Source organism: Peromyscus californicus, unplaced genomic scaffold (assembly GCF_007827085.1).
Source record: "Peromyscus californicus insignis strain IS unplaced genomic scaffold, ASM782708v3 Scaffold_5__1_contigs__length_169319896, whole genome shotgun sequence".
Taxonomy (NCBI): Eukaryota; Metazoa; Chordata; class Mammalia; order Rodentia; family Cricetidae; genus Peromyscus; species Peromyscus californicus.
Window position 1 is genome coordinate 106,573,926 of NW_026294573.1, and position 24,633 is coordinate 106,598,558.

Below are 24,633 nucleotides of genomic sequence, written 5' to 3' on the forward strand. Positions count from 1 at the left end.
TCATTCATTCATTCATTCATTCAAGGAGACTGAACCCCACTCATTTTCTCTATTTATTTATTTGGAGGCAGGGTCTCACTATGTAACTCTGGCTGTCTTGGGACTCACTATGTAGACCAGGCTAGTCTCCAGCTCCCAGAGATCCACCTGCCTCTGTCTCCCAGTGCTGTGCTGGGATTAAAGGCGTGTGCCAACATGCCTGGCTTTTCTCCTGTTTTAAAAAGTACAACTTTTGTTCTCGTTTCCATAAGTTGGCAATCCTGATTGTAAGACTTTTTTTTACCATTCAAATGACTCTTTGAGAGATGCATTCAATCAACTGACTAAGGTGCACTCCAGTGACTAAATCCAGTGACCATCACGGTGAAACTGCCAGAGAGATGGTCTAAAGACTGCTACTGAGGCTGTGCGTCACATCCCTGTCCTGATCTGTGGCATGTGGGGTTTGTAAAAATGTGAATCATGGGAGAAGAGTACCTCGTAACCCTGCCCTGGTCAGAGGAAGAAAAGCATGTCTCTCTCTGCTTCATGCTCCTGTGGCCTCAGGTCTGCAGCGATGGCACAAAGCAGGCACTTAGCAGTGTGTGTGTGCACAGTGACGCGTCTCACCTCTTAGCAGTGTGTGTGTGCACAGTGACGCGTCTCACCACTTAGCAGTGTGTGTGTGTGCACAGTGGCGCGTCTCACCTCTTAGCAGTGTGTGTGTGCACAGTGGCGCGTCTCACCACTTAGCAGTGTGTGTGCACAGTGACGCGTCTCACCACTTAGCAGTGTGTGTGTGCACAGTGACGCGTCTCACCACTTAGCAGTGTGTGTGTGCACAGTGACGTGTCTCACCACTTAGCAGTGTGTGTGTGCACAGTGACGCGACTCACCACTTAGCAGTGTGCGTGTGCACAGTGACGCGTCTCACCTCTATTTTCTGATAGACCTCCTTAAACATCCCCGGGATGACATACTGCCGTTCCACCGCCTGGATCTCATCTCGAGTTGGCCAGATATCCTTCAGAAATACTTGCTGGCCCTGTGCATTCACTCCTGGGGAAACACGTTACCAAGGTTTTCATTATCACACAGTCAGGTCTGTTCCTCCAGGAGCTGTGCAAACAAAGACTATCTCTTCTCATAGGTCACATTTCCATCAACTGATTAACACATAACCCGGTAGTACGTGCTCTCTAATTTAAAGACAATTATGGACAGTTTGGCCTCCAGCTTACAGGTTTTGTATTTGTTAATTCTGTGGACTATAGACTGAAACAGGAAAAGTGCCCGTGTCGAACACGCTCCCTCTCATCATTCCCTCACAGCGGGCATGCAGCACCGACATCGTCACAGGTGTAGCGCGTGTCTTAGGGATGGTCTGTGCATAACTGAAATACTCTGTCATTTTCTGTTAGGCACTGAGTCACTGGCAGACCCTCAGAGGTTCCTGAAGCCAATGATGCATGAACATGGGGAAGGCTGTATAGTACTGTCCTTAACTGGGGACTCGAGGCCAACAGCACACTAATTCACAACTGAATGAAGCGTGTGTCAATGCCAGGGGCATCACGGGCTTCTTGTGTATAGAACAGTGGACACTAATTCAGTATTATGCTCCAGGGCCATCTAAAAAAGCAAAATCATCACAAAAGAATCACATAAAAGTGAAAAATGGCACTAACTGACTATGAAAAGGGCATTTGTTTACTTACAGACTTACGGAACAAGAAGGCTGCTTGTGACTCTTGTCCGACTGCATCACACTGAATGTGTGATTCTGGGTGATTCAGCTTTCACCCTGTGTTCATGTCCGCGAAGGGCCATGACAACACTAGGAATACTGACTGAGGGTCAAACACATTTTAGGGAGTAGGCATAACCGTAAATGTAGAATCCAAAACCAATGAGGGTCAACGGTATGGCATGGCTAGAGTTCCATCTCTTAAAAGCAAGTCTAAGGGATGCCTCCACATTATCTAGTCTCCTTGGGCTGGAGTGAGGGAGGCATTGAGGGTGAAAGCCCAGGGGAAGCAGACAGAACAGAGCTTTGAACTGAGGGAATTTGACTGGAGTGTGTTCCTACAGGGTGTACAGGAAAGCGAAGCCCATCCCAGGAGGCCAGAAGGAGGCAAAAGGCCTCTGAAGACTCTAGAATGGCAAACTGCTAATATGTTTGGACCTTATATCCTGTTTGCCACCTGCTGCCCCCAAAAGAATCTTGCTTCTTTCCTTTGTGTTTTGGGTGTACACTGAAGAACATTTAAAAGACTTCTCTTGTCTCCTCTTGTGAGAGCCAAAGTTACATTTTAAGTTTTAATTACTATGCTTAAGAGATCCATGAAACAAAAATGCCTCTGATCTGCAAGCCCCTTGCCCAAGGACAGATAGTTCCTGAAATGCTGGAGACTATAGTTTATGGGAGATAACAAGCCACATGTTTTCACTTCCCTAAAGAAGTTTGTTTGACCCATCTGCCCTGGATGTGCTTGATCACATGTGGCCAGGAGGCTCACAGGCAGGAAATACGTCAGGATGTATGCTTGCCCCTGATTGGATGTAGGCTGGAAGTACATCAGGATGTATACTTGCCTCTGATTGAATCTAATACTTTAGTCTCGGTAAACCATGACTCAGGGACAATCCCCCACACCTGCATGAGACAGGGTTTCTCTGTGTAACAGTCCTGACTGTCCTGTAACTCATTTTGTAAACCAGGCTGGCCTTGAACTTACTGAGATCTGCCTGCCTCTGTCTCCCAAGTGCTGAGGTTAAAGGTGTGCGCCACCACCGCTTAGGGGCTGTTTTTTCTGGGAAACCAGAGATGAGTCTGGCCAGAGCCTACCCACCTGTATTTAATTAAAGGTTGCTTCAAATTTGGCTCTAAATTGTGGTAATGGTCTTATTCTCGACCAGTGGGATTAACACTCTCTGGAGTCTTGTGTTTAGAGACAGGGTCTCACTATGTAGCTCTGGCTAGCCTGGAATTCACCTCTAGAGATCCTCCTGTCTCTGCCTTCTGAGTCTTGGGATTAAAGACATGTGCCACCATGCCCAACTCTCAAGATTCTGCACTTCATTTTGTATTAACAAAAGCAGCAAATCCTTCTAGTCCTATTTTTCAATTCATTGGAAAAAGAGAGTTATGAAACCAAAATCTTACCCAAAGGCTCTTTCTCAAAGTCAATCCTGATGGTTCCTGCGATTGCGTACGCTATTACTAATGGGGGAGATGCTAAGTAGTTGGCCCGGGTGTTAGGATGGACTCGACCTTCGAAATTCCTGTTCCCAGACAGCACTCCAACAGCTACGAGGTCTCCCTGTGTGAGGCAAGAGTTCAGTTATCAACAGTTATCAGTTCACAAAGAAGGCACTGCCTAGACTTCCCGTGTCAGACCAGTTTCCACATCATACGGACAAAGCCTTCAGACACCCTTCCCTTACTTCCCCTGCTACAGGGAGGAGGGAAGGGAGGGGTATCCCAGGGGAGATGCTCCACAGGTCAGCATGTAACATCACAGTTTTTGCTGCTGGAGTCTAAGACCAGGTGAGGCTACCCAGGAAGAGCAGAAGCTAACATGTGAAGGACATGTGACATAGTGACAGATCCAGCAGGACTTTCCAGGGTTACAAATCTATGGCAACAGAAACCATGCCAACACCATGAAGTTAACGTTCATTTCTGAGGAGATCGGTCTGAGTTTGAACCAAGTGTCAAATGACCAGCAATACACAATTTTAGAGTCCTTTGTAGTCAAAGGCAGCAAGCACTGACCTTTTGCCTGGGTGCCAGGCACTGCTCAAAGCACTTTTTTACCATCATAATTCTCAAAAACAGGTACCATCACCTCCGATTTATGGTTGTGGAAACCAAGGCACAAAACAGCTAATCTACTTGTCCGGTGTTACACAGCTAGTGATTTCTCCTTGTGAATTTTAGTTCTAAAGAGCATACCCCTGTTACCATATCCCAAATCCAAGGACTGTCTTACAACTTCCAGAATTTGCCTTATGTTATATAAACTCAAACAAGAGGTCTGCAGAACGTAGGCTCCTCTGTCGTTACCTGAGTGATCGCCTCTACTACAGGTTCCGGAAGGGGTCCACTGTTGCCAATGCAGGTCATGCAGCCATAGCCCACCACGTCAAACCTAGGTATCAACAAGGACATGGCTACTCTCAGTGAACGCCTCTGCAGGAACACTTCCCAGAGGCCACAGGTCAGAAACACTGGCAGCGGAGTGAGATTAGGACAGGGCCGTCCCAAAGGGTTTTCCTTCCTAAGAAGGTTGCCACTCACGTTTTTAAACTTGTAACACAAGGAGCTGAATGATCTAGACTATTTAAAAGCTGGAACTAGATGTGTCATTTAGTATCTCCATCTCCTATTACTGTGCATTCCCAAAGGCTTTTGAATTTCATGAAACACATGGAGAAAACAGATGTTATATAAACTAGTAAATAACACGGGAATTGGAGAAACTGTTATGGTGACTAATCACTCATTCGCCTCAACGACTAGAATGTCTGCAGCCACGTAAGTAATTATTTTCGCGCCAAAAGGCAGACTCAATTGCACAGCCACGGCCAGCCCGTTTCTTCTCAGAGCAAGTGAGGACTGGTGCCCTCTTCTGGAGAAGGAAGGGACTGCCACACGGAAGCACAGGATTCACTCTGGTATGATGAACCATCCCAGGGGTCCAACCATCCCAGGTGCCCCATGCACTCAGAAAGCTGGGATTTAAGTCTATCTACGCGGTGATAAAAGGCTGTGAAAGTTCACAGGATCCCGTAAGGTGATAACCGGGACACAAGGACACAGGACTAGGACAATGGCTATGGCACAAACAAACACCCTCTCCCTCACCCTAGCTGGGACAGATAAGGCATGACTCCACTCTCTCGAAGGTAGTAGGTGACCACACCACTTCCAGGAGACAGGCTGGTTTTGACGTAAGGCTTCACGTTCAGCCCCGCTTCCACAGCTTTCTTTGCTAACAATCCTGCGAGACGGTGAACAGAGACACAGAATGGGTGGCTAGATACTCAGATGTTAAGAACACTTTAGGAAAAGGCCTGGTTTTTTCCAGTTACATTTCTTGACCGACAGATCAAAATCTCACTACCTAGAGACAGTTCATGCATGCAGCAAGCCCAATTGAGTCATGGAGATGAAGCAAGAGGCAGGTGGACTTTTGTTCCTCTTAATAAACAAACCCCAGCCTGGCGTGGTAACTTACATTTTTAATTCCAGCATCTGGGAGGCAAAACCTCTGTGCGTTAGACCAGCCTGGGCTTATACAAACAAGTTCCCCAAAACCAAACCAACCAACCAAACAAACAAACAAAAGAAATAAATCCCAAACCACTTAGGGATATCTTATGAGTTTTTAATTTTTGGAGGAAAAATGATCTAAAATTATCTGTTTGGATTCAGATGAAAATTCTAATTGGAAAGGCCTTTTCTGAGATACACAAATTGTGTACTGATTGGAAGGGAGCACTGGCAGCCTACGGCACATCCAGACCACAGATATTCCTAAAGCAGAGGATCAGAGGCCCTAGGCCCCATCAGGACCGGAATAGAATGGTGCATGGTGCATGCTCTGACTCAGGAAGTGTAAGAGCTGAGAGGAAGAAATGAGGCAGAGAGAAGAAATGAGGCAGAGAGAAGAGGGGAGGGCATGAGGATACACGGGCCATGGGCAGCTGCTGGTGTTCCCCGAGAAAACTGGCTTGTTCCAGATAAGTATGGAAAGTTTAGGTGGCAAAGATGAACTCTAAAAAGGTTTTCCATATAGGCCCTTTAAGAAAGAACTATTGACCCTGGTCTCTGGACCCGAGGGAAGCTCTCAAGGTGATTAAACATCAGAACTAAGGAGATCTTATAACACTGAACTCTACATTTAACTATTAACTACCTCACAGCATTGCACAACAGGCTGGCACACTGAGCTTCATCAGCCAGGGGCCTATGCCCTGGTCCAGCTGCAACTGCCAATGCACCAAGACAGTGCAAAGTCTCCCTGCCGGCCTTACAGGGACCAAGTCCATGACAAGAGCTTCTTTTTCTATTCTCTCTCAGGGAGGACTCAGAGGCTAGGCGCTGGCAGAAATCCAGCTTCCTCTGCTCCCTTCTACTTATTTTCTGTGCTAATCACAAAAGGAAAGGCTGTCAAACACTATGAATTCCACTGCAAATATTTTGCTTTGGATGCTTTTTGCTGCGTAGGAATTTTCTGGGCCAATCTGTCTGTACATCTGTAAAATGTAAAATTCTACTCCCACATCCAGGAGACCCAGAGGATGGAAGCAGATGTGCTCACCTGCTCCCAACATCACGGATGGATTGCTGGTGTTGGTGCAGCTGGTGATGGCAGCAATGACCACAGAGCCATGAGCAAGAGTGAATTCGCTGTTGTTGTAGATAAATGTCTTGTGGTCATTGTGATGGTCTGGAGCAACCTGAAAACCCTTAAATCCTTGCTGTGGGAAGGGAAGGTTGAAAATATTACATGCTAGAAGAAAGAAAACAGGGCACACACAATCTGCTATAATAAGAAAAAGTGCCAATTATTAACAAAACAAATACTTCTCTGAGTAAACTTTGAAATGATCCAGAAAATTTAAACTTCTCTTTATGCTTTTTAGATATGCACAAAGGCAGCCGTGAGTCCTGAATCTCGTTCAGGAATGAAGTGAGTAACAACTACTGTCCTCCCTTCCCAAGGATAGGAGACTAAATCTATTCACAGTTCAAAGTTAGCCTGCAAAGTATACAGTTTAGTGGTCGTGGCCTGACCGAGACTACTGATTCTGATCTCATGAAAATCTGGAGAAAGGTGACTTGTATTAACACTGCTTTCAACTAATCTGATCAATAATGTAAGGTACAGTCGAACATCTGGTATCACGCTGATGCCTCATGGATAAACTCCATTTCAACCTCTCATTTGGGAGACACTCACTGAAAATCTGAACATCAGCCTTCATGCTGGGAGCTGTGTAGGCTAGCAGTGATTATGATGCAAATCTTATGTTCAAAGGTACAGATCAGTAAGGGAAATCACACATACTCAAAGAGTGCCACAGAGTTTCAAGTGAGGGAAAGATGATTTCCTGCTAGGAGATGCTCGGGGCCATGTTACAGAGAATAGTATCTGAACAGAACTTTAAGGATTGGACAGAATAGGATGTCAGGGGATGAAGCAGAGGCATGGACACACAGGGAGGCATGAACAAAAGTCCAGGCACTTAGAGCCTGTGTGAACAGGGCGAACAACACTGCAGGAGGGGGCTTACACATGAAAAGGGCATATGCATAAACGGGTTGTTTTTAGTAGGCAGGCATGTGCTGTAGAGAAGCTGCTAGGCCCATAGCCAATGGGGGAATCATGAAGGAGTTTAGGAAGGAGAAGAAATGTCCTTGGTACCAGGCTTCAGGAAGATTCATAACAAGGTGGGGTGGAAGCCTGGGCACAAAGAAGCAAGGTACAGGGTAGAGTCCAAAGGCCCTACCTTGGCTCCAAGGCAGCTTTCAAAGTCCTTTTTCATGTCAGACACAGCAACTTTGTCTTGGGGTCTTTTTGGTCCACTGCAGCAAGGCACAACTGTTTTCAAATCTAACTCCACGACCTGTTCACCCAAAACAAAAGCAATTATAGAATTCATAAAGAAAGAGCACAATCACACCAGAGACCTTAGAACATCCCAACAATCAAGAGTCAAATAAACAAGCTGACATGTTTTAAATCAGGGGCGCCAGTGATCCTTTATCAGGTCAAAAATTAATTTCCCAATATTAAGATGGGCATGGGAGTAGCATGGGGCTGGCAGGGCTCTTTGCTGCCTTAGAGAGACGGGGTAGACACCGGCTGCCTGGTCCTCCACTTGCTGCTCTGTAGAGTAGCTACCACATGGCTTTTAGGGGGAGCCGGCTTTCTACTGAGGGGTGGAGCCACAAGTCATCACTGCAGAAGACAGGTTGTTAACTCAACGAGCTCTTCCTTCCTGGATGATGCAGGAAAACTGGGACCCCAATGGGTCTAGTTTACTCTCTAAACTTTGGCTGCTTACGGAAACATGGATTCAGTTTGTACCCCTAGAAAATAAAGCAAATCACTGGATAAACAGACCCACGGACATGCTCACGCCTCCATTTCTTTCCAGGATTGTAATAATGATATCTAATAAAGTCTGTCATGCATAAGTGTCAATCAGGAGTTGGGGGAGGGAACACTCAACTCACGAAGGTTAGGTCAGCAGTCATATTAAGAAGTTACTTTGATATGTTATGTCCTTCACCTTTTCACTCTCCACTGTTTACCACCCCATTCCCTTATCACGACAACACAGGTACTAACTTCCCAAATTCTGTCACCTGCGGAAAAACAGACACCCGCAACTGCTGCCACAGAAGGCAGAAATGTGTTGTTTGAAGGGCGCTCTCATACCTGAGTGAAGTCTGGGTCTTGAGAGGGATCATTGAAATCTCGGAACATGCCTACAGCCTGAAGATACTCTTTAATGTGCTTTACTTTGTTCTCCTCTCGACCTAAATGGCGTTAGCAACAGATGAACGTGTTACTATTTCCGGGTTAGAGAGATGAACCGAGAGCCCATCTGCAGTCAGTCCTGCAGGTCACGTCATCTATTGTGCACCTACACCAACGTCTCTGCTCCTTCAGCTTCCGGGCTGCTGTTTATCAGGCACCACTCACTATTCCTACTGAAGTGATGTGTATGGAACAGATTCTGGCTCTACTCACAGACGTGCTTCATCTTTTTGGTGACAGCCCTTATTCAAGAGGATCCTGAGCTGAAGCCCACTGCTCAGGTGTACCCATACATCTGCCCTTAATTTGCCACAGTCACTCTTGGCATTACCTTGTTAAAGTAATTACCCATCACCTCAAACTTTGGTGTGCCTGCCACTGTGTGCTAAATGCTTCAAATGAATTACTTCAAACCCTGTGCTTTTATCATGATCCCACCAGACAAGTACCATTATTATTCTCATTTACTGATGAGGAAATGCTAGTGCAGGAAAATTATTAGGTAACTTCACTACAGAATACAGCTAGGAAATGGCAGGATAAAGAACCCACATTTGCATCCAAAGTCTAAAGTCTTAACCCCCAGTGCCTCATCACTAGAAATACAACCCAGAACCCACAGCTGCTCTGAGTATAATGGCCAGAGGCTATTTATTATTTAGCCTTGGGTGATTACACTGCTCTGATCCTAGGTTTTCTTTCCTATTATTTAAGCTGGTAATCTATCACTTTATCCTATCAATGTATGAAGGGGAAGACAGTAAGTGAACGCCAGCTCCTGGTACCCGACAGGCACCCCAGAGACAACAGTTACCACCACTAAGGCCTCTTGTGCCAATATAAAACAATTAGCATCTGAAAAGCAGTATACACATCTGGGTTCTGGGGTACCAGAGAGAGTTGTTGTTCTTGGCTACCACTGGTCCATTTCACATCTCCTTAAATCCACAACATACTTTATCTCCACAGAGAGGAAATAAGTCTAACACAAGAGCATCGTGTGGGCTGGAGGAGGCAGGGCTGGGATTCTCAGGGTCTCTGCTTTCAGTCCTTCCCCTACCTGTCTGCAGCAGGTATGCGATGCTAACTTCATCGACCGGGAAGAAGGCTGCTGTTGCGCCGTACTCTGGGCACATGTTGGCAATCGTAGCTCGGTCAGCAATGGATAGCTGGGCCACTCCTGGTCCGAAAAACTCCACAAATTTGCCCACAACCCCAACTTGCCGGAGATGCTATACGGTAGAAACAACAGGAACGTTTGAGGCTGGACAGCCGTGTTTAAAACACAGAACTATCTCTTTGCAATGCTCCCTAGAAGGACTGGATCCCAGGATGGCAAAGGGACATCCCTGATTGTGCTGTACCAACATTAAAAGGGCCATTGTGACATGAACGTTGGGGAATTGGGAAGAAGTGGGCAGGGACTCTACTAGTTCTCCACCCACCCTCCTATAGATCTGAGATTGTACCAAATAATTCTTATTTTATAAAAAGAGAGAAAAGAAATGCCAAAACTATGAATTATACCACATAAGTTGTTCTAAATGACATTCAGAATGAAACACTGAAGGCATTCAAAAATTACCTTCTTTCAACCTAGATAAGTTTAGTTCTTATACAATTACAGTGTTTAATAAATGATTTGTTTCTAAAGACATAATGCATAGCTCTTGTTACTACAAACCCCACAGAGTGCCCATCTCCCGTCTTCTCTGCCCATCTCCTGTCTTGCCCACATAAGCCATCAGCCAGGGCTGAGGCTCCAGCACTGGTCAGTTAACTTTACAAGGACACCAGCTTCACAGACAGCTGAGTGCACAGAAAAGTCCTTCAGCTATGTGCATTCTACCAAACTTTTGGGGTGAGCCCTGTTAGTCCATTTTTGAAAATGATTGTGACAATCTGTGGTATTCAATAAGTCCAATTCTAAATTCCATAAAGATTAAATCGAAGACAAACTTTTGGCTTTTTCAGCATGGGGCCTCTACAAAGGACCTCTATACTATATGATCAGGAAAAAATTATTTAAAAACAAAGACCATGAAACTACCTTTTTTTTTTTTTCAAGACGGGGGTTTCTCTGTGTAGCCCTGGCTGTCCTGGAACTTGCTCTGTAGACCAGGCTGGCCTTGAATTCAGAGATCCACCTGCCTCTGCCTTCTGAGTGCTGGGGTTAAGGGCGGGCGCCACCACAGCCCAGGTGAAAGTACCTTTTTTGTAAAGCAAGTGAATTACACATACACACACACACACACACACACACACACACACACACACACACACACACAGGATTCTTGTAAGAGTTTAAGAAAAAGCCCTAATAATAACTTCTAACTTGTAGTTACATCTGTTGCAATAAAGTAACTTACAATAAGAAAAGAAAGTGTAAAATTATTCATGGAACTAAGTTGCTATTTACAGATAAAAAGATCCAGGTGGGGCCAGCAAGATGGCTCAGTTGGTAACTTGATGCCAGGAATCCACAAGTGGAAGGACAGAACCAACTCCTAGAGGTTACCCTTGGTCCTCCACACATGCCATGGCATGTCTCACACACACAGAGAGAGCTAAAAATGTAATAAAACTCAAGAGAAAAAGATCCATGTGGAAAAACTGTAGCAAAAGTGTAAAATATGTGTGGGAATAATTTTCAACCTCAAGATTACTTCTGGGAAGGATAGGCTCTTCCGAACCATACATACATGCTAATTCTAGATACTCCGAAATTATAAATACACGCTGACCCATAAAAACAGCCTCCGAAGCAAATCTGAGAAGACACTGTCGTCTCTTTAAATCTTGGTGACAAGAGCTGGGCAAGAGGCAGAGGCAGGTGGATCTCCATGAATTTGAGGACAGCCTAGTCACATAGTAAGTTCTAGGACAGCTACGTACATAGGCTTGTCTCGGGGAAAAAAAAGAAAAAAAAAAGAAAAAGAAAAAGAAAAAGAAGCATGACTTTAATTTCTGGGTATTTTATGTCACAACTTTAAAAATTAAGGAAAAGAATAAAGATAACCATCTAAACTTAACCACAAGAACCCTTTTTAATCTCATTTTATTTTTATAATCTATCAACGTATTGTATCCTAGCCTCTCTAGAACACACCCACTCCATTAAGTTTATTCTGTTTGTCATTGGTTTTTCAGGAGGTTTTGTGTGTGTGTGTGCGTGTGTGTCTATATAATCTCATTACCTTGGTAATGGTGAGCACGATGTCCGTGGATGTTACCAGAGGGTGGGGCTTCCCCATCAGCTTGTAGCCAATCACCTGAGGAAGCACCATGCTGATGGGCTGACCCAGCATGACAGCTTCTGCTTCGATACCACCTACACCTGCAGGGAACAGCACAGCAGAACGGCGTTTCAAGCCCCCAGTGTCCCTCAGGCACAGACTCAAGAAACCCAGTCAGCATGTTTACCTGGCACAGCTGTATTTCCCTAAGGAACACTCATTTTTCTCTATTCCTTCTATGGAGTGTGCCCTCCCCTAGTACCTGGATTAAAATCTCTTCAGTGCCACTTAATAGAGAGTAAATTTAGGAGGCTCCATTGTTAATGAACACCTAGCTGCAAATGTCCTCGAACTTAATTCAGTTTATTGTTCCAAATAGAAAGTGAATGTCTTGTTTTCTAGGCACTGAAAAATACAGCGGTCAACGAAGCAGACAAACACGCCCTCCTCTGTGACCACGAGAACACAAACAATGAACAAGATGCGTGCTCTAGAACGAGGTGCGTGCTCCAGAAGAGTGCCCTCGACAGGAATGTGGGAGAAGACTCACCCCAACCAAGAACTCCCAGACCATCAATCATGGTAGTGTGCGAATCTGTGCCCACGAGGCTGTCTGGGTAATAACATCCATCCTGATCAAACACGACTCTTGCCAAGTACTCCAAATTCACCTGGTGAATGATTCCTGAGCCAGGAGGAATAATCCGCATATTGCAAAAGGCCTGGGAACCCCACTAGGATTGAACAACAGAAGGAACACAGTGAAGACATTTGTACTTGGTCATCTGCACACCTCTGCTCAAACCCCACAAACATGAAAAACCAAATGGTGAAACCAAACTCTGGCCCATACCTTTAAGAATTCAAATCGTTCTCTATTTCTTTCAAATTCCAGGTCTTGATTCTTCTGTAAACTGTCTGTCCTGTCAGAGAGAAAAACTAAATGTATAAATTGCAAAGCTTCACATGGCACCCATCCAATCTGCTGTGATGAATCAACCAAGCAGCCACTGCATATGCAAGCTTGCAGGCTGGTAGACATTGTTACCAGCTGGAAAACTGAGGTAAGCCGCCAAAAACATGTAACAAATTACCTGCTTCAAGTGATTACACCAAAGCCCCTAAGACAGTGGAAAAACAGGTGCTGAATTCCACTGGAAGTTAATACCCAAGTCGGACTCTCAGGGACAAACTCTCGTCAGGCAAGAGCAGCAGAGACACTTAAGGGACCTTGCTTCTGCACCTGCTTCTCCTCTATGACCCCATCAGTTCTCTCTGCTGAGCCACATGGGGGTGGCATGCTCATGTGTTTATGCTGGAGACAGAAGACAGCAATACCAAGGGCCCATTGATTTCAGAATCCCAGTCTCCTATCTTTCAGACTGGGGATTATGAAGATGGCTGCTCTCCATGAACAACTGTAAACCCAGATTACATGCAGAGGTTTATTCAAGGTCATTCAGGTAGAGTAAGTCACAGTCACAACTGCAGGTTTAGCCGAGAGAAGGAACACATAATCTGTATATGATAGCTCAAGGAAACACTAAATATACAGCTAAGACCCAAGTCAAGCTCCACTCATTAGATAATCATTAACTATTGCCATTACTAGGAAACAGCTACTATTTTAACTACTTGATTAATTTTCTCATCAAGCCTCCATAATGATATATCTTGAGTTGGGCACTACTAAAGCACACATTTTCATACGAGTAAAATGAGATATGCAGAAGTTACAAAGGCTGCTGAGTGCTGCACAGCTAGTAAATGGTGAAAAGGGACTGATATCTAGGCATCTGGATCAGAGCTCACACTCTTTACCTCCTCCATTATTGCCTCCTGCAGGCAGTCTCGGAGACTGGGTGGGGCTGTAGCAACAACCACTGCCACCGTAATAACAGGAGGCACTGAGCGCCTGGACTCCCAACTCTATCCATCATCTCACTGTGTTATCGTCACACCCCCTTCCCTCCACCTGCCGAAGCACCAGCGGCGGCACAGGAAAGCTGGATAACTTATCATGGTCAGATGACTGATCAATTACAGAGCTGACATCTGAACCCATGTCTGATTGTCCTGGAGTCTCCATTTCATACTCAACCCTTCTTTTCACTTCCAAATCAGCTATGGGAACACAAAAGCTGCATTTTCACTACTTGGGTGGAGCTCAGGGCCTGGCAGGAAAGAGAAGGAACCAAGCAATAACGAAGTGCTATTATCAACTCTGGATATACGGCACTAGATGTCATAGGAGCAGGCAGAAAAGGCCATGAACTCAGACCGGCAGAGCTTCCAGAAGGAAATGACATCAATCCAGGCAGAAGGATGAAAGGAGTCAGCCAGGGAAAATCAGACAGATAGACACTCTTTGGGAAGAAGATGTGAACTGAAGTTCCCTGAAAAAGGCCACCCTAATGCTGAAGGCTATGCACAGTGATCACTGCTTAGAACTTTTTTTTTTTTTTTTTTTTTTTTTTTTTTTAAAGATTTAGCTATTTATTATAAGCGCCAGAGATGGTTGAGAGCCACCATGTGGTTGCTGGGAATTGAACTCAGGACCTCTGGAAGAACAGTCAGTGCTCTTAACCTCTGAGCCATCTCTCCAGCCCCTGCTTAGAACTTTTGATTGGGCAGAGTTGGAATGTTGCAGACCCAGAGCTAAGATTATCTTAGACCGCTGTTAGTTCTTCAGCAGCTATGCACCACCCACCTCTATTTCTGACCTGACTTTCTTTTGACTATCAAGTAAAGCCTTTGGAATGTATTAACAGATCACTAGCTTCCACCATCCAAGAAGCTGAACACACCAGAGTTCCATGCTTTCTGTTAGCTGCCTATCTCGTGTCCCTGCCAATGTATACGGCAAATGAACTGGTGGCTCATGAAGGTATTTATGGAACCATTTCCAAGATGCAGCATGCCAGTCAGGGGCAACCTGAATCTGCACTCCGAGGCCACGGGAACTCACACCTGGCTCAAAAAAACTATCATAAACTATAATAATAAACTATACCTGAGGCAGAATAAACTATCATATTCCTTGAAGTGAGAGTTGTGTGTGTATAGAGAAAAAAAAAAAACAAAGCCAGCATGTATTACTTACCTTGAAAACACATTTAGTGAATAAACTGACCCCTCCCCCACTGTGATGTGAATATTCTCCAAAATAACTATTAGTTATTTTAATGGGTTCAATTTCTGAGACACATTCGAGCATGGGGCAGGGGGTATTCTGAAACTATAGCTCCAGAGCTGAATTCAGCTCAATATTTGTACATGCTTCATCCCCAAAGAATGATTTTGCTTTAAAGACTGGGGATGGGTTATATGACAGAGACAGCATGTGGCTAGCAAAGCCTGAAATATTTAACTCTGAACTTTGCAGAAAAAAATTTATTGATTCTACTGAGAAAATGAATGTTAGAGAAAAGCAAAGAAAGACACGGAGAAAGGGGCCCAGCTGAAGCAGACACCTATATCAGCAGGTCCTCTGGATGTATGCAGCTACTCCGCATCTCCACTGTTTCTCTGTTCCTCCTGAGGACTCCAGCCCTCCCGCTCCTGCCTGCCTCTCCAGGCCCAGGTGCATCTGCGTCAGGGGGAAACCTGAGTGCCCTGACTTCCTTCCTAAATCATTTCCTCCATCCATTCCTCATCTAACGATCTCCCCTCCTTCTATTTAGCCCTACAGCTACCAAAGTATTTATCATAAACACAGCCCCCAGCTGGTTTCCCAGTTCCTTAAACTCAACTTTCACATCATCACTAGTTTGAGTTTTCTACATGTACAGATCACTATCAGCTCACCATATTCTAATAAACTATAAACCCATTGTTTCAAAAACCCAAGTTCTTCAGCCTGACCTAAACCTTGCTTTACCAGACCCTCCGTATTCTCCAGCCCAGCTCTCAGGGTCGCCACATGGCAGCTCTCATATGACTCTTGACTCTGTCCTCTCCTAGGATGGACTTTTGGCTCCTTCCTTCTTGGTCTGTGTGCTTTAGGACCCTGACTGAGTGGCCTCTGGAGAGCCTTCTGGCTCCCAAGTCAGGGTTGTTTGCACCTTCTCGGGGTGACCACACTGAGCAATTGCATTAAAGTTATGTAGTCATTAAACTTCCTCTTTGAAATTGACTAGTTTATTGAATAAATATGGGTACAACACAGGTCTGTTAAACCTGTTTTACAGAGAAAAGAAAACCAAACACCAGAGAAGAGATCGCCAAGCATCGTTTCCACCAGTGCAGGCAAGACTCTGACTCATGTGGCTTGTGCCATCTATCCTGCAACACACAAGCACTTCTGGACTTTACCCTCCAGCATCAGGAGGCTGTGGGAGTCAAAGCAGGGAATGAAAGAGAAGGCTTGCCCCAGAATATGGTGGGCAAAATGATAAGAAGCCAGAAATGCCCAGGCTGTTCCAAGCTATAGTGATTTCAGGTAAAAACCTAACGCTATGAAAACAAAACCATATTGTGCTAAGTGTGGCTCAATTAGTCTTACTGTGGTTATTAGAATAAATGAACAGACCTAGAATTCACACTTTTAAAATTTATTTTATTACCACTCAAAACTCTCCTAAATTGGCACAATCTAATGAGCCTTTTGTGTTTGGGGACAAGGTCTCCTGTAGACAGGCTGGCCTCGAGTCCTTGATCCTCCCATCTCGATATTCAAGGTACTAGGATTATTACAAAGGTGTCAACATGTAGCAGGTTTTCTTTGGGCCGCCAACCAGCTCCCAAATCATGTCATGGAAACATTAATTATGAATGCTCGGCCTTAGCTTGCACTTGTTTCTACTAGCTTTTTTAAATTAACCCATTTCTTATTGATCTATGTGCTGCCCCAAGGCTCGTTTACCTCATCTACATACTGTCCAGCCTGCTTTCCTGCCTCCTCCATGTCTGTCTATCTGCCCCAACCAACTGGCCACTGGCTGGTTGGGGCCCATTTTCTCTCTGCCCACCAGCCCCATCCATCTCTCCTCTGCCTCGCTATTGGCCATTCAGCTTTTTAGTAGACCAATCAGGTGCCTTAGGCAGGCAAGGTGAACCGGCAACACACCTTTACATAGTTAAACAAATGCAGCATAAACAAAAGCAACACACCTTTACATAGTTAAACAAAGATTCTATGATTCTATCCCATGCCATCAACATGCCTCACTCCAGTCTAGAGAACTTCTAAAGAGGTCTCTGAATGTGAATGGCCTCAGAAACAGAAGGGATAATTTCCCCGTGAGTATGTGATATAAATTCACATTTATAGTGTCTGAGACTTTCACAGAATAGAGCCTAGAAATTTATAAGTAGTATTTCCAGAAAAAAAAACAGCTTTCATGAAACCTAGTCATAAACTGTTGTGAAATTCTTGGGGAAAAGCCAGGGGGCAGTTCCGAGATAAATGCAGGACACATGACAGCAACATGCTAGTTAGGTCCTCAGCAGCTGAAGATGACAAGGAAAATGATATTCAGACTAGACAAAGAGCTCCCAACTACTGAAAATGTACAACCCTGACATCTTTACCTGGCTTTCCCAGCTCATTTCAAGAATGGAGCTGGGAGTTAGCCCACAGCACTCCATAACAGTCAGCACATATCACATTTAATTCCTTTAGTTTTTGTTTGTTTGTTTTTCGAGACAGGGTTTCTCTGTGTCATTTTGGTGTCTGTCCTGGATCTCGCTCTGTAGACCAGGCTGGCCTCAAACTCACAGAGATCTGCCTGGCTCTGCCTCCCGAGTGCTGGGATTAAAGGCATGTGCCACCACTGCCTGGCCCACTTAATTCCTTTAAAGGGTAAGGAAAAGATTAGGTCAACTTCCAAAGCTGAAACTCAAAACAAACAAACAAACAAAACAAAAACCCATTAAAACCAACCAACCAACAAACCTACCTACCTAGCACAACTGGGGCTGGTGGTCTGACTCAGTGTGTAAAGGCAGCTGCCACCAAGCTGACAACCAGAGTTCCATGCCTGAGGTGCACAGGGTAGAAGGAGGTGACATGTCTCCTGACCTGCACGTTTGCACCACCCCCACCCCCACACAAATGCATCCAAAATAAATCAACCTAAACAGTTTTAAAAACTAGCTAATATGTGTGTGCACTAGATTTAAATTGGTATATGACATTCACCCTTGCATTTATATTTTCCTAATACCATTTCCATTAAGATCATGTAAATGAAAAAGGTCTATTAAAATAAAAGGGTGGAAGTCAACACTTAAAGGGAAGAAAAAAAATATCAAATGATAGCCCAGAGGCATTGATAGCATGAGCACTTGGGATTTGAGGCCAGCAGGTCAGACATGAAATCACCGCATTCTGCCTCCAGTCCCTTCACCTTCCAGGAAGGAACAATGAAACCGAGCCGCTAAGCTGAAGTCGCTACGACTTTGTGAGGTGACTTTATTATTACTTATGAGGTAGGACTTTAGAAAATCTTTACTCAACTTCTTGTTTGCAGATCGGAACCATCAAGCCGTGCTCATGTGATTTAAAGAAGGTACTGGAGAGAGAGAACACCCAAGGATGGTTCCAAGGCCAAGGGAAAGGAGAAGGCGGGGAGAAGTCAGTCTCCGTGTCCAACATCCGTCAGTTCCAGGACAGGTCCTATCTCTCTTCATGCTGAATTTATCTGGTTTAAATATCTCAATATGAACTAGAGAATGGCTTATTCCTAATTTCCTTGGAGGGTATATAAAACTTACTTTCTTCTCCAATAGGGAGTTGATTTTGTTTCATTTGGATATTTGTGTGTGTGTGTGTGTGTGTGTGTGTGTGTGTGTGTGTGTGTGTGCGTGCGGATTTTTAAATGACCTTTTAAAATTTTCAAATAGTTTCTTATTGTAAAAATAAAGACCAGTTAAAACTCCAGAGATGGCTGTTTGGCAGCCTGGCACCTCTTTTGACACTCGCGAAGCCTGGATCTGACTGTGATTATTCATACATACAACTCAGATTCGGGCACGCTGAGCCACAATGTGAGCATGTTCTGAGCATCATCCATAGATGTACCTGTGGGTCACAGGCTGCTCCACTTCAGGGTATGTCATAATTTATATTCTTCCCATTGTTGGCCATCTAGAAATAGGCTAGGTTTTCATTCATAATAATACTTCAATTGCTTGCTATAGTTAGGTTGACTATAGCTATGAAGAAACACCATGACCAAGGCAACTTGGGGAGCAAAGGGTTTATTTCAGCTTACACTTCCAGGTGACAGTCCACCACTGAGGGAAGTCAGGACAGGAATTCAAACAGGACAGGAACCTGGAGGCAGGAGCTGATGCTGAGGCCATAGAGGGATGCTGCTTACTGGCTTGCTCCTCAAGGCTTGTTCAGCCTGCTTTCTTATGGAACCTAGGGATGGCACCACCAACTATTGGCTGGGCTCTCCCCCATCAATAAGTAATTAAGGAAATGCCCTAGAGGCCTGATCTTATGGAGGCCTTTTCTCAACTGAGGTGCCCTCCTCCCTGATGACTCTAGCTTGTATCAAGTTGGCATAAAACTAGCCAGTTCACTGGCCATGAAGGTTTTCCTGAATTTTCAGTATTAGTTAAAAGTATGCTTGAATGCAGAAATTCTAGGATAAAGGACATTGAAATTACTTTATTTAAAAAGAAATCAATTTTACTTTTAATTGTGTGTCAGTGCAAGTGAGTGCAAGTGCCCCCAGAAGCCAGAAGGTGTCAGGTCCCTGGAGCTAGAGGTACTGGTAGTGTGAGCCTCCTAAGACAGGTGCTGGAGCTAGAGGTACTGGTAGTGTGAGCCTCCTAAGACAGGTGCTGGAGCTAGAGGTACTGGTAGTGTGAGCCTCCTAAGACAGGTGCTGGAGCTAGACTGGCTCAGGTGAGCCGTCCTCCTGCCCCAGGCACAGGAATTCCTGAGGTCTTACTACATACTGCTTTCATAATTTCCAATTACAGTGCTAATAGCAGTACACATAAATGTCCCCTCACGACACTTTGATAGTTAAGGTTTAATCTTAATTATATTGATAAGAGAAAATGGTAATAGAAACACACATTTTACTTTTCTATCATCTGCAAGGCTGAAAAAGCTTTTCATACTGCTCACCTCTTGTAGTATGAATCTTAAAAGGTCTTATTAATAAAAACAAACCCAGGGCCAGGGATTGGGGTGAATGCTGAAAGATCAGAGAAACAGAACCAACCACACTAACCTCACCTCGCCAGTTCCTCAGCTGACCCTGTTTCCTCAGACTGGATGCCTCTCAGCTGAACTGTGCTGCTCAAAAGCCTAAAAGCTTAACCAGGCCTAGTTCCTCGTCCTCACGCCTTAAATACTTTTCTGCTTCCTACCATCAATTCCTGAGATTAAAGGCTCTTGTTACCATGCCTGGCTGTTTCCAGTGTGGCTTTGAACTCACAGAGATCCAGATGGATCTATGCCTTTGGAATGCTAGGATTAAAGGCATGAGTGCCACCATTTTCTGGCCTCTGTATCTAGTGGCTATTCTGTTCTCTGACCCCAGATAAGTTTATTAGGGTGCACAATATTTTGGGGAACACAATATCACCACAACCTCTTGTGTTATTTTTTAAGGTGGAAAATATGTATCGTTCTTCATGCAACTATCTGCTGAGTCTATTTTTCTAAATGGATTACATATTCCTTTTCTTTTCTTTTTTGTTTTGGAGACATAGTCTCACCATGAAGTACCGTCTGGCCTGGAACTCACAGAACTCTGCCTGCTTCTGCCTCCCAAGAGATTACGTATTAAGATATAACCTTTACTGTATTTGTTGCAAATAATTTATTTCTTATTAACTTTGAAGTCACTGTATCTATAGACTCCCTTCTTATTTTCTTTCTTTTGATTCTAAATTTAGAAAAGTTTTTCTAGTCAAGACATTTGACACATCCAAAACTATTATTTCCTTATCATTAAAATTACTGTATGTACCAAATTAGTTTAAATTATAACTAAAATACAAACTTCTTCCCCAACTAAATACATAATAGAATGTGGAAAAATGCCTTCTCCACTTACAGACATGTGTATGCAGTCATACTTCTGTCAGACGCCAGCCTCCTTACACTGACTGCTTCTGTATGTCCAAATCAATGTTCAATCACCTAACCTACAATAGTTGGACTGTATTTCCCACTCTGATTATTTATTTATTTTTTAATTATTTATTTTTATGTTTTATGTGCATTGTTTTTTTTCCTGCATGTATGTCTGTGTGAGGGTGTCAGATCCCCTGGAACTGGAGTTACAGACAGTTGTGAGCTGCCATGTGGGTTCTGGAAATTGAACCCCAGTGCTTCGGAAGAACCGCCAGTGCTTTTAACTGCTGAGCCATCTTTCCAGCTCTACCCTGATTTTTTGACTCAACCATATCACCCGATCATGAGCACTATGAACACGGCTCTGTAACTGCTAGGTGAGCTTTAAGAGACAGTTTCTGCCCTCCACCCCCAAGATTACCAGCTAACCCCTTCTTCTTTAGCCTGAGTGCCAAAGAAACACAAGGGGACTGGGGCTGTCACAGCTGCCCTGCATTTCAGCCTTCCCAGCCAGCTCAGCCACTGTCATGAGACAGGACTGCCCAAACACCCTCATCAGGGTCAGCTCGCCATCCAACCAACCTGCAAACATGTCAGAAAGAAGTTCTCATCCTGACTGCACGGAGATCCTTGAATTATTTTTAAACAACAATAGCTGCAGTAGCTGATTCCCCCCCCCCCCCCCCACACACACACACAGGATTTCTCTCTGTAGCCCTGGCTGTCCTGGAACTTACTCTGTAGACCAGGCTGGCTTCAAACTCATAGAGATTTGCCCGCTTCTGCCTCCCGAGTGCTGGGATTAAAGGTGTGTGCTACCACACTTGGCAAACAATAGTTGATTTTTATGCTTATCTTTGCATAAGAAATTTCATGGTTTGATGGTATAAACTCTGCCTTTTAGAGAAAGAACAAATAACAGCATTTCCTCTTACCCTTTTCCTGCCTGTCCATACCACTGTGAGTCAAAGGGCAGAGGCAACTAATTTCTTTTTTCTCAGGCTTAACTTTTTTTGAAGGGTCCACGATGCACCAAGTGCACTCCCTGGATTCTGCTGTGGTACAGGCTGGCTTTCTGCACCTTCTAGTGCATCATAATGGGACTGGAAATGCACAGTAATGTTTACTATCTACATGTCATTTAGCCCAAAGACTCACTCTCGACGACTCCAATTTAAGCAAAGACTTTTGGAGAATGAGGACTAAAAGTTATTTAAAGTCATTAAAAAGTACTACAAACCTCAGTTATCTGTAAAACAAGTTAGGATTATAAATGCTACACATGTTTTGCTTAAGCAGCATTCACTTTTAAACGTTTATTAAGAAGTCATTGCTAAGTTGCAAGTTTGCAACTTTGTAAAGTTATGTTCAACTTCTTTATAAAGACATTTACTACCCACACCTTTGGATGCCGGGTGGAGGAACAGGTGAAAAGGAGAGATTTCGTTTGTCCCCATGGAAAGGTATCTCGGTCATGTTAACTTACCTTCTCCTTCCACCGAGGGATAATTTCAAGGTCACCTGCTTTAGTTATGTTAAGTGCCTATTACATGCATGCTCCAGTCCAGTGAACCAGCAACTCACTCGGCTGGACACGGGCTGGACGATGAGGGATTTCTGACATGTGTGAATTTCGGCTGGCTAGGAAAGATGACATGGACTTTGGCAGGAGAGGGTGGGATGAGGATATAGCCCAGACAGAAGAGATGGAGGCAAAACTGGTGTAGGCGTTATTCGCATGCCCAGGGGGCCAGTCACAGAACAGTTACTTGTGAAAAAAACAGGAATAAAGCTGCAGTGGATGAAAAACCCCTCAACTCTTCTAAATCCAGACATGCACTTGCATTGACAAGCTCTCATGGCAAAAATGTACACGTGTGTTTTGATTCATTCTTCAAGCTAGAGTAAAGCTACTAGATGCAGACCACTCCTCTTCAAAGCAAACAGACAGGCAATGATAGGGTTTACACGATCCATTTCTCCCAGTATCATTCACTGGAAAGTCAATTTTCTGCCATCACCTTTAAAGATATTCTCAAATATGCATGCACATTAAAGAATTGTCTTACATTTATTTATTTGTCTGTATGTGGGTATGTGTGGGCATGCGTGTGCCACGGCACTCATGTGTACGTCAGGAAATGACTTGTGGGGATTGGTTCTCTCCTTCTATCATGTGGATCCCAAGAATGGAACTCAGGTCCTCAGGCTTGGCAGCAAGATCCCTGACCCGCTGAGCTATCATTGGCCCAACATTTTTTTTTTTTTTTTTGAGACAGGGTTTCTCTGTGTAGCTTTGGAGCCTGTCCTGGAACTCACTTTGTAGACCAGGCTGGTCTCGAACTCACAGAGATCCGCCTACCTCTGCCTCCCAAGTGCTGGGATTAAAGGCATGCGCCACCACCACACGGCTAATACACGTATTTTTAAAAGATGTGTATTCCAAGATTTTGCACAAAGAAGAAAGCCAAAGAATCCCTCCTAACCCTCCTCACCTTCTGCTGAAATCAACCTGGATGGAATGATCAATTACAAGGTCAGCGGGACAGACAGGGTTTATTTTCTCTGGATTTCCTCCCAATTTCTTCACAGCATCACGCATTGCAGCAAAATCAACCACAGCTGGCACACCCCTAGGGGGGAAAAAAGCAAGCAGAAAACAGCCATGAATGTGTGTGACTGGACTTTGCAGGTTTTGCCATTGTTAATACTGACAAGGGACCATGTCATCAGAGACGTTAGCAATAGGTGACTTAGAAAAGTGTAAGTTTTTCTAAGCATATTTCCTTGAGCAGAAATCACAGAGGTGGTAAGTGGTACGACTGAGCAGAATGTCCTTGTAGAACTCCAGCGGTAAATTAACTTGAACACAAGACACTATGGGGAAGCCCGGATGTTTGCACTCAAGAACCCTGACGAGAGTGACTGCTTCCCAGATCATTCCTTCAACTTTAGACCAAATTCCAAATTCGAAGGAGTGGATATATACCTTGGAATAAGACTAATCAAGGAAGTGAAAAGTCTTTTTAATGAAAACTTTAAAATGCCAAATAAAGAACCTGAAGATACTAGAAGATGGACAGACTTCCATACTCATGGACTGGAAGAATCAACGTTGTAAAAGTGGCTTTATTACCAAATCATCTACAGGTTCAATACGATCCTCATCAAAATTCCAATGCTATTCTTCACAGAAATAGAAAACTATATTAAAATCCACATGGTCAGACAAAAGACCCCAGGCTGCCTAAGCACCCCCCAGTGTCTTAGCTTCTTTTCTCACTGCTGTGATAAGTTCTTGACAACGCCACTTATTAGGGGAGAAAGGGCTGACTGTAACCCATGGGTCTCGGTACAGTCCTTCACAGTGGGGTACAGTGGGGAAGTCAAGGCAGGAGCTTGAGGCAGCTGGTCAAGAAGACAGCAAAGAACACATGCATGCTGGTGTCCAGCTCACACACAGCTCTCCGCTCATTCAGTCTGGGTCCCTTGCCTAGGGAATGGTCCTATCCACAACTAAGATGGGTCTTCCCTGTCATCATCAATTAATGTGATCATGACAATCCAACACAGACATTCTCAGAGGCCCATCTCCCAGGTGATTCTAGGTTCTGTAAAGTTGACAACACTAACCAGCACACCGAGCAAAAAGAATAATACTGGAGGTTTCATCATACTTGATTTCAAGTTATACTGCAGGGCAACAGGTAATAATCCCATCCCCCAAACAGACATGTAGATCAGTAAATTAGAATGGGGATCTAGATAAAAGTTCACAAAGTACGGCCTCCTGGTGTTTGGAAAATGCCACTTT

General features: G+C 44.3%; 1 protein-coding gene across 1 annotated transcript in view; it reads right to left on the minus strand.

The window, feature by feature from the left end:
* Window positions 1–24,633, minus strand: part of Aco1 (aconitase 1) — a 68,419-nt gene that overhangs the window by 19,199 nt on the left and 24,587 nt on the right. Inside the window, exons 4-15 of the mRNA XM_052718387.1 lie at window positions 23,315–23,452; window positions 12,627–12,696; window positions 12,324–12,507; window positions 11,735–11,874; window positions 9,598–9,769; window positions 8,436–8,536; window positions 7,501–7,617; window positions 6,309–6,468; window positions 4,850–4,985; window positions 4,049–4,133; window positions 3,146–3,302; window positions 914–1,038 (exon numbers count right to left, since the gene is read on the minus strand). Coding sequence (XP_052574347.1) covers window positions 914–1,038; window positions 3,146–3,302; window positions 4,049–4,133; window positions 4,850–4,985; window positions 6,309–6,468; window positions 7,501–7,617; window positions 8,436–8,536; window positions 9,598–9,769; window positions 11,735–11,874; window positions 12,324–12,507; window positions 12,627–12,696; window positions 23,315–23,452 — 1,585 coding nt within the window. The remainder of the gene's footprint in view (window positions 1–913; window positions 1,039–3,145; window positions 3,303–4,048; window positions 4,134–4,849; window positions 4,986–6,308; window positions 6,469–7,500; window positions 7,618–8,435; window positions 8,537–9,597; window positions 9,770–11,734; window positions 11,875–12,323; window positions 12,508–12,626; window positions 12,697–23,314; window positions 23,453–24,633) is intronic.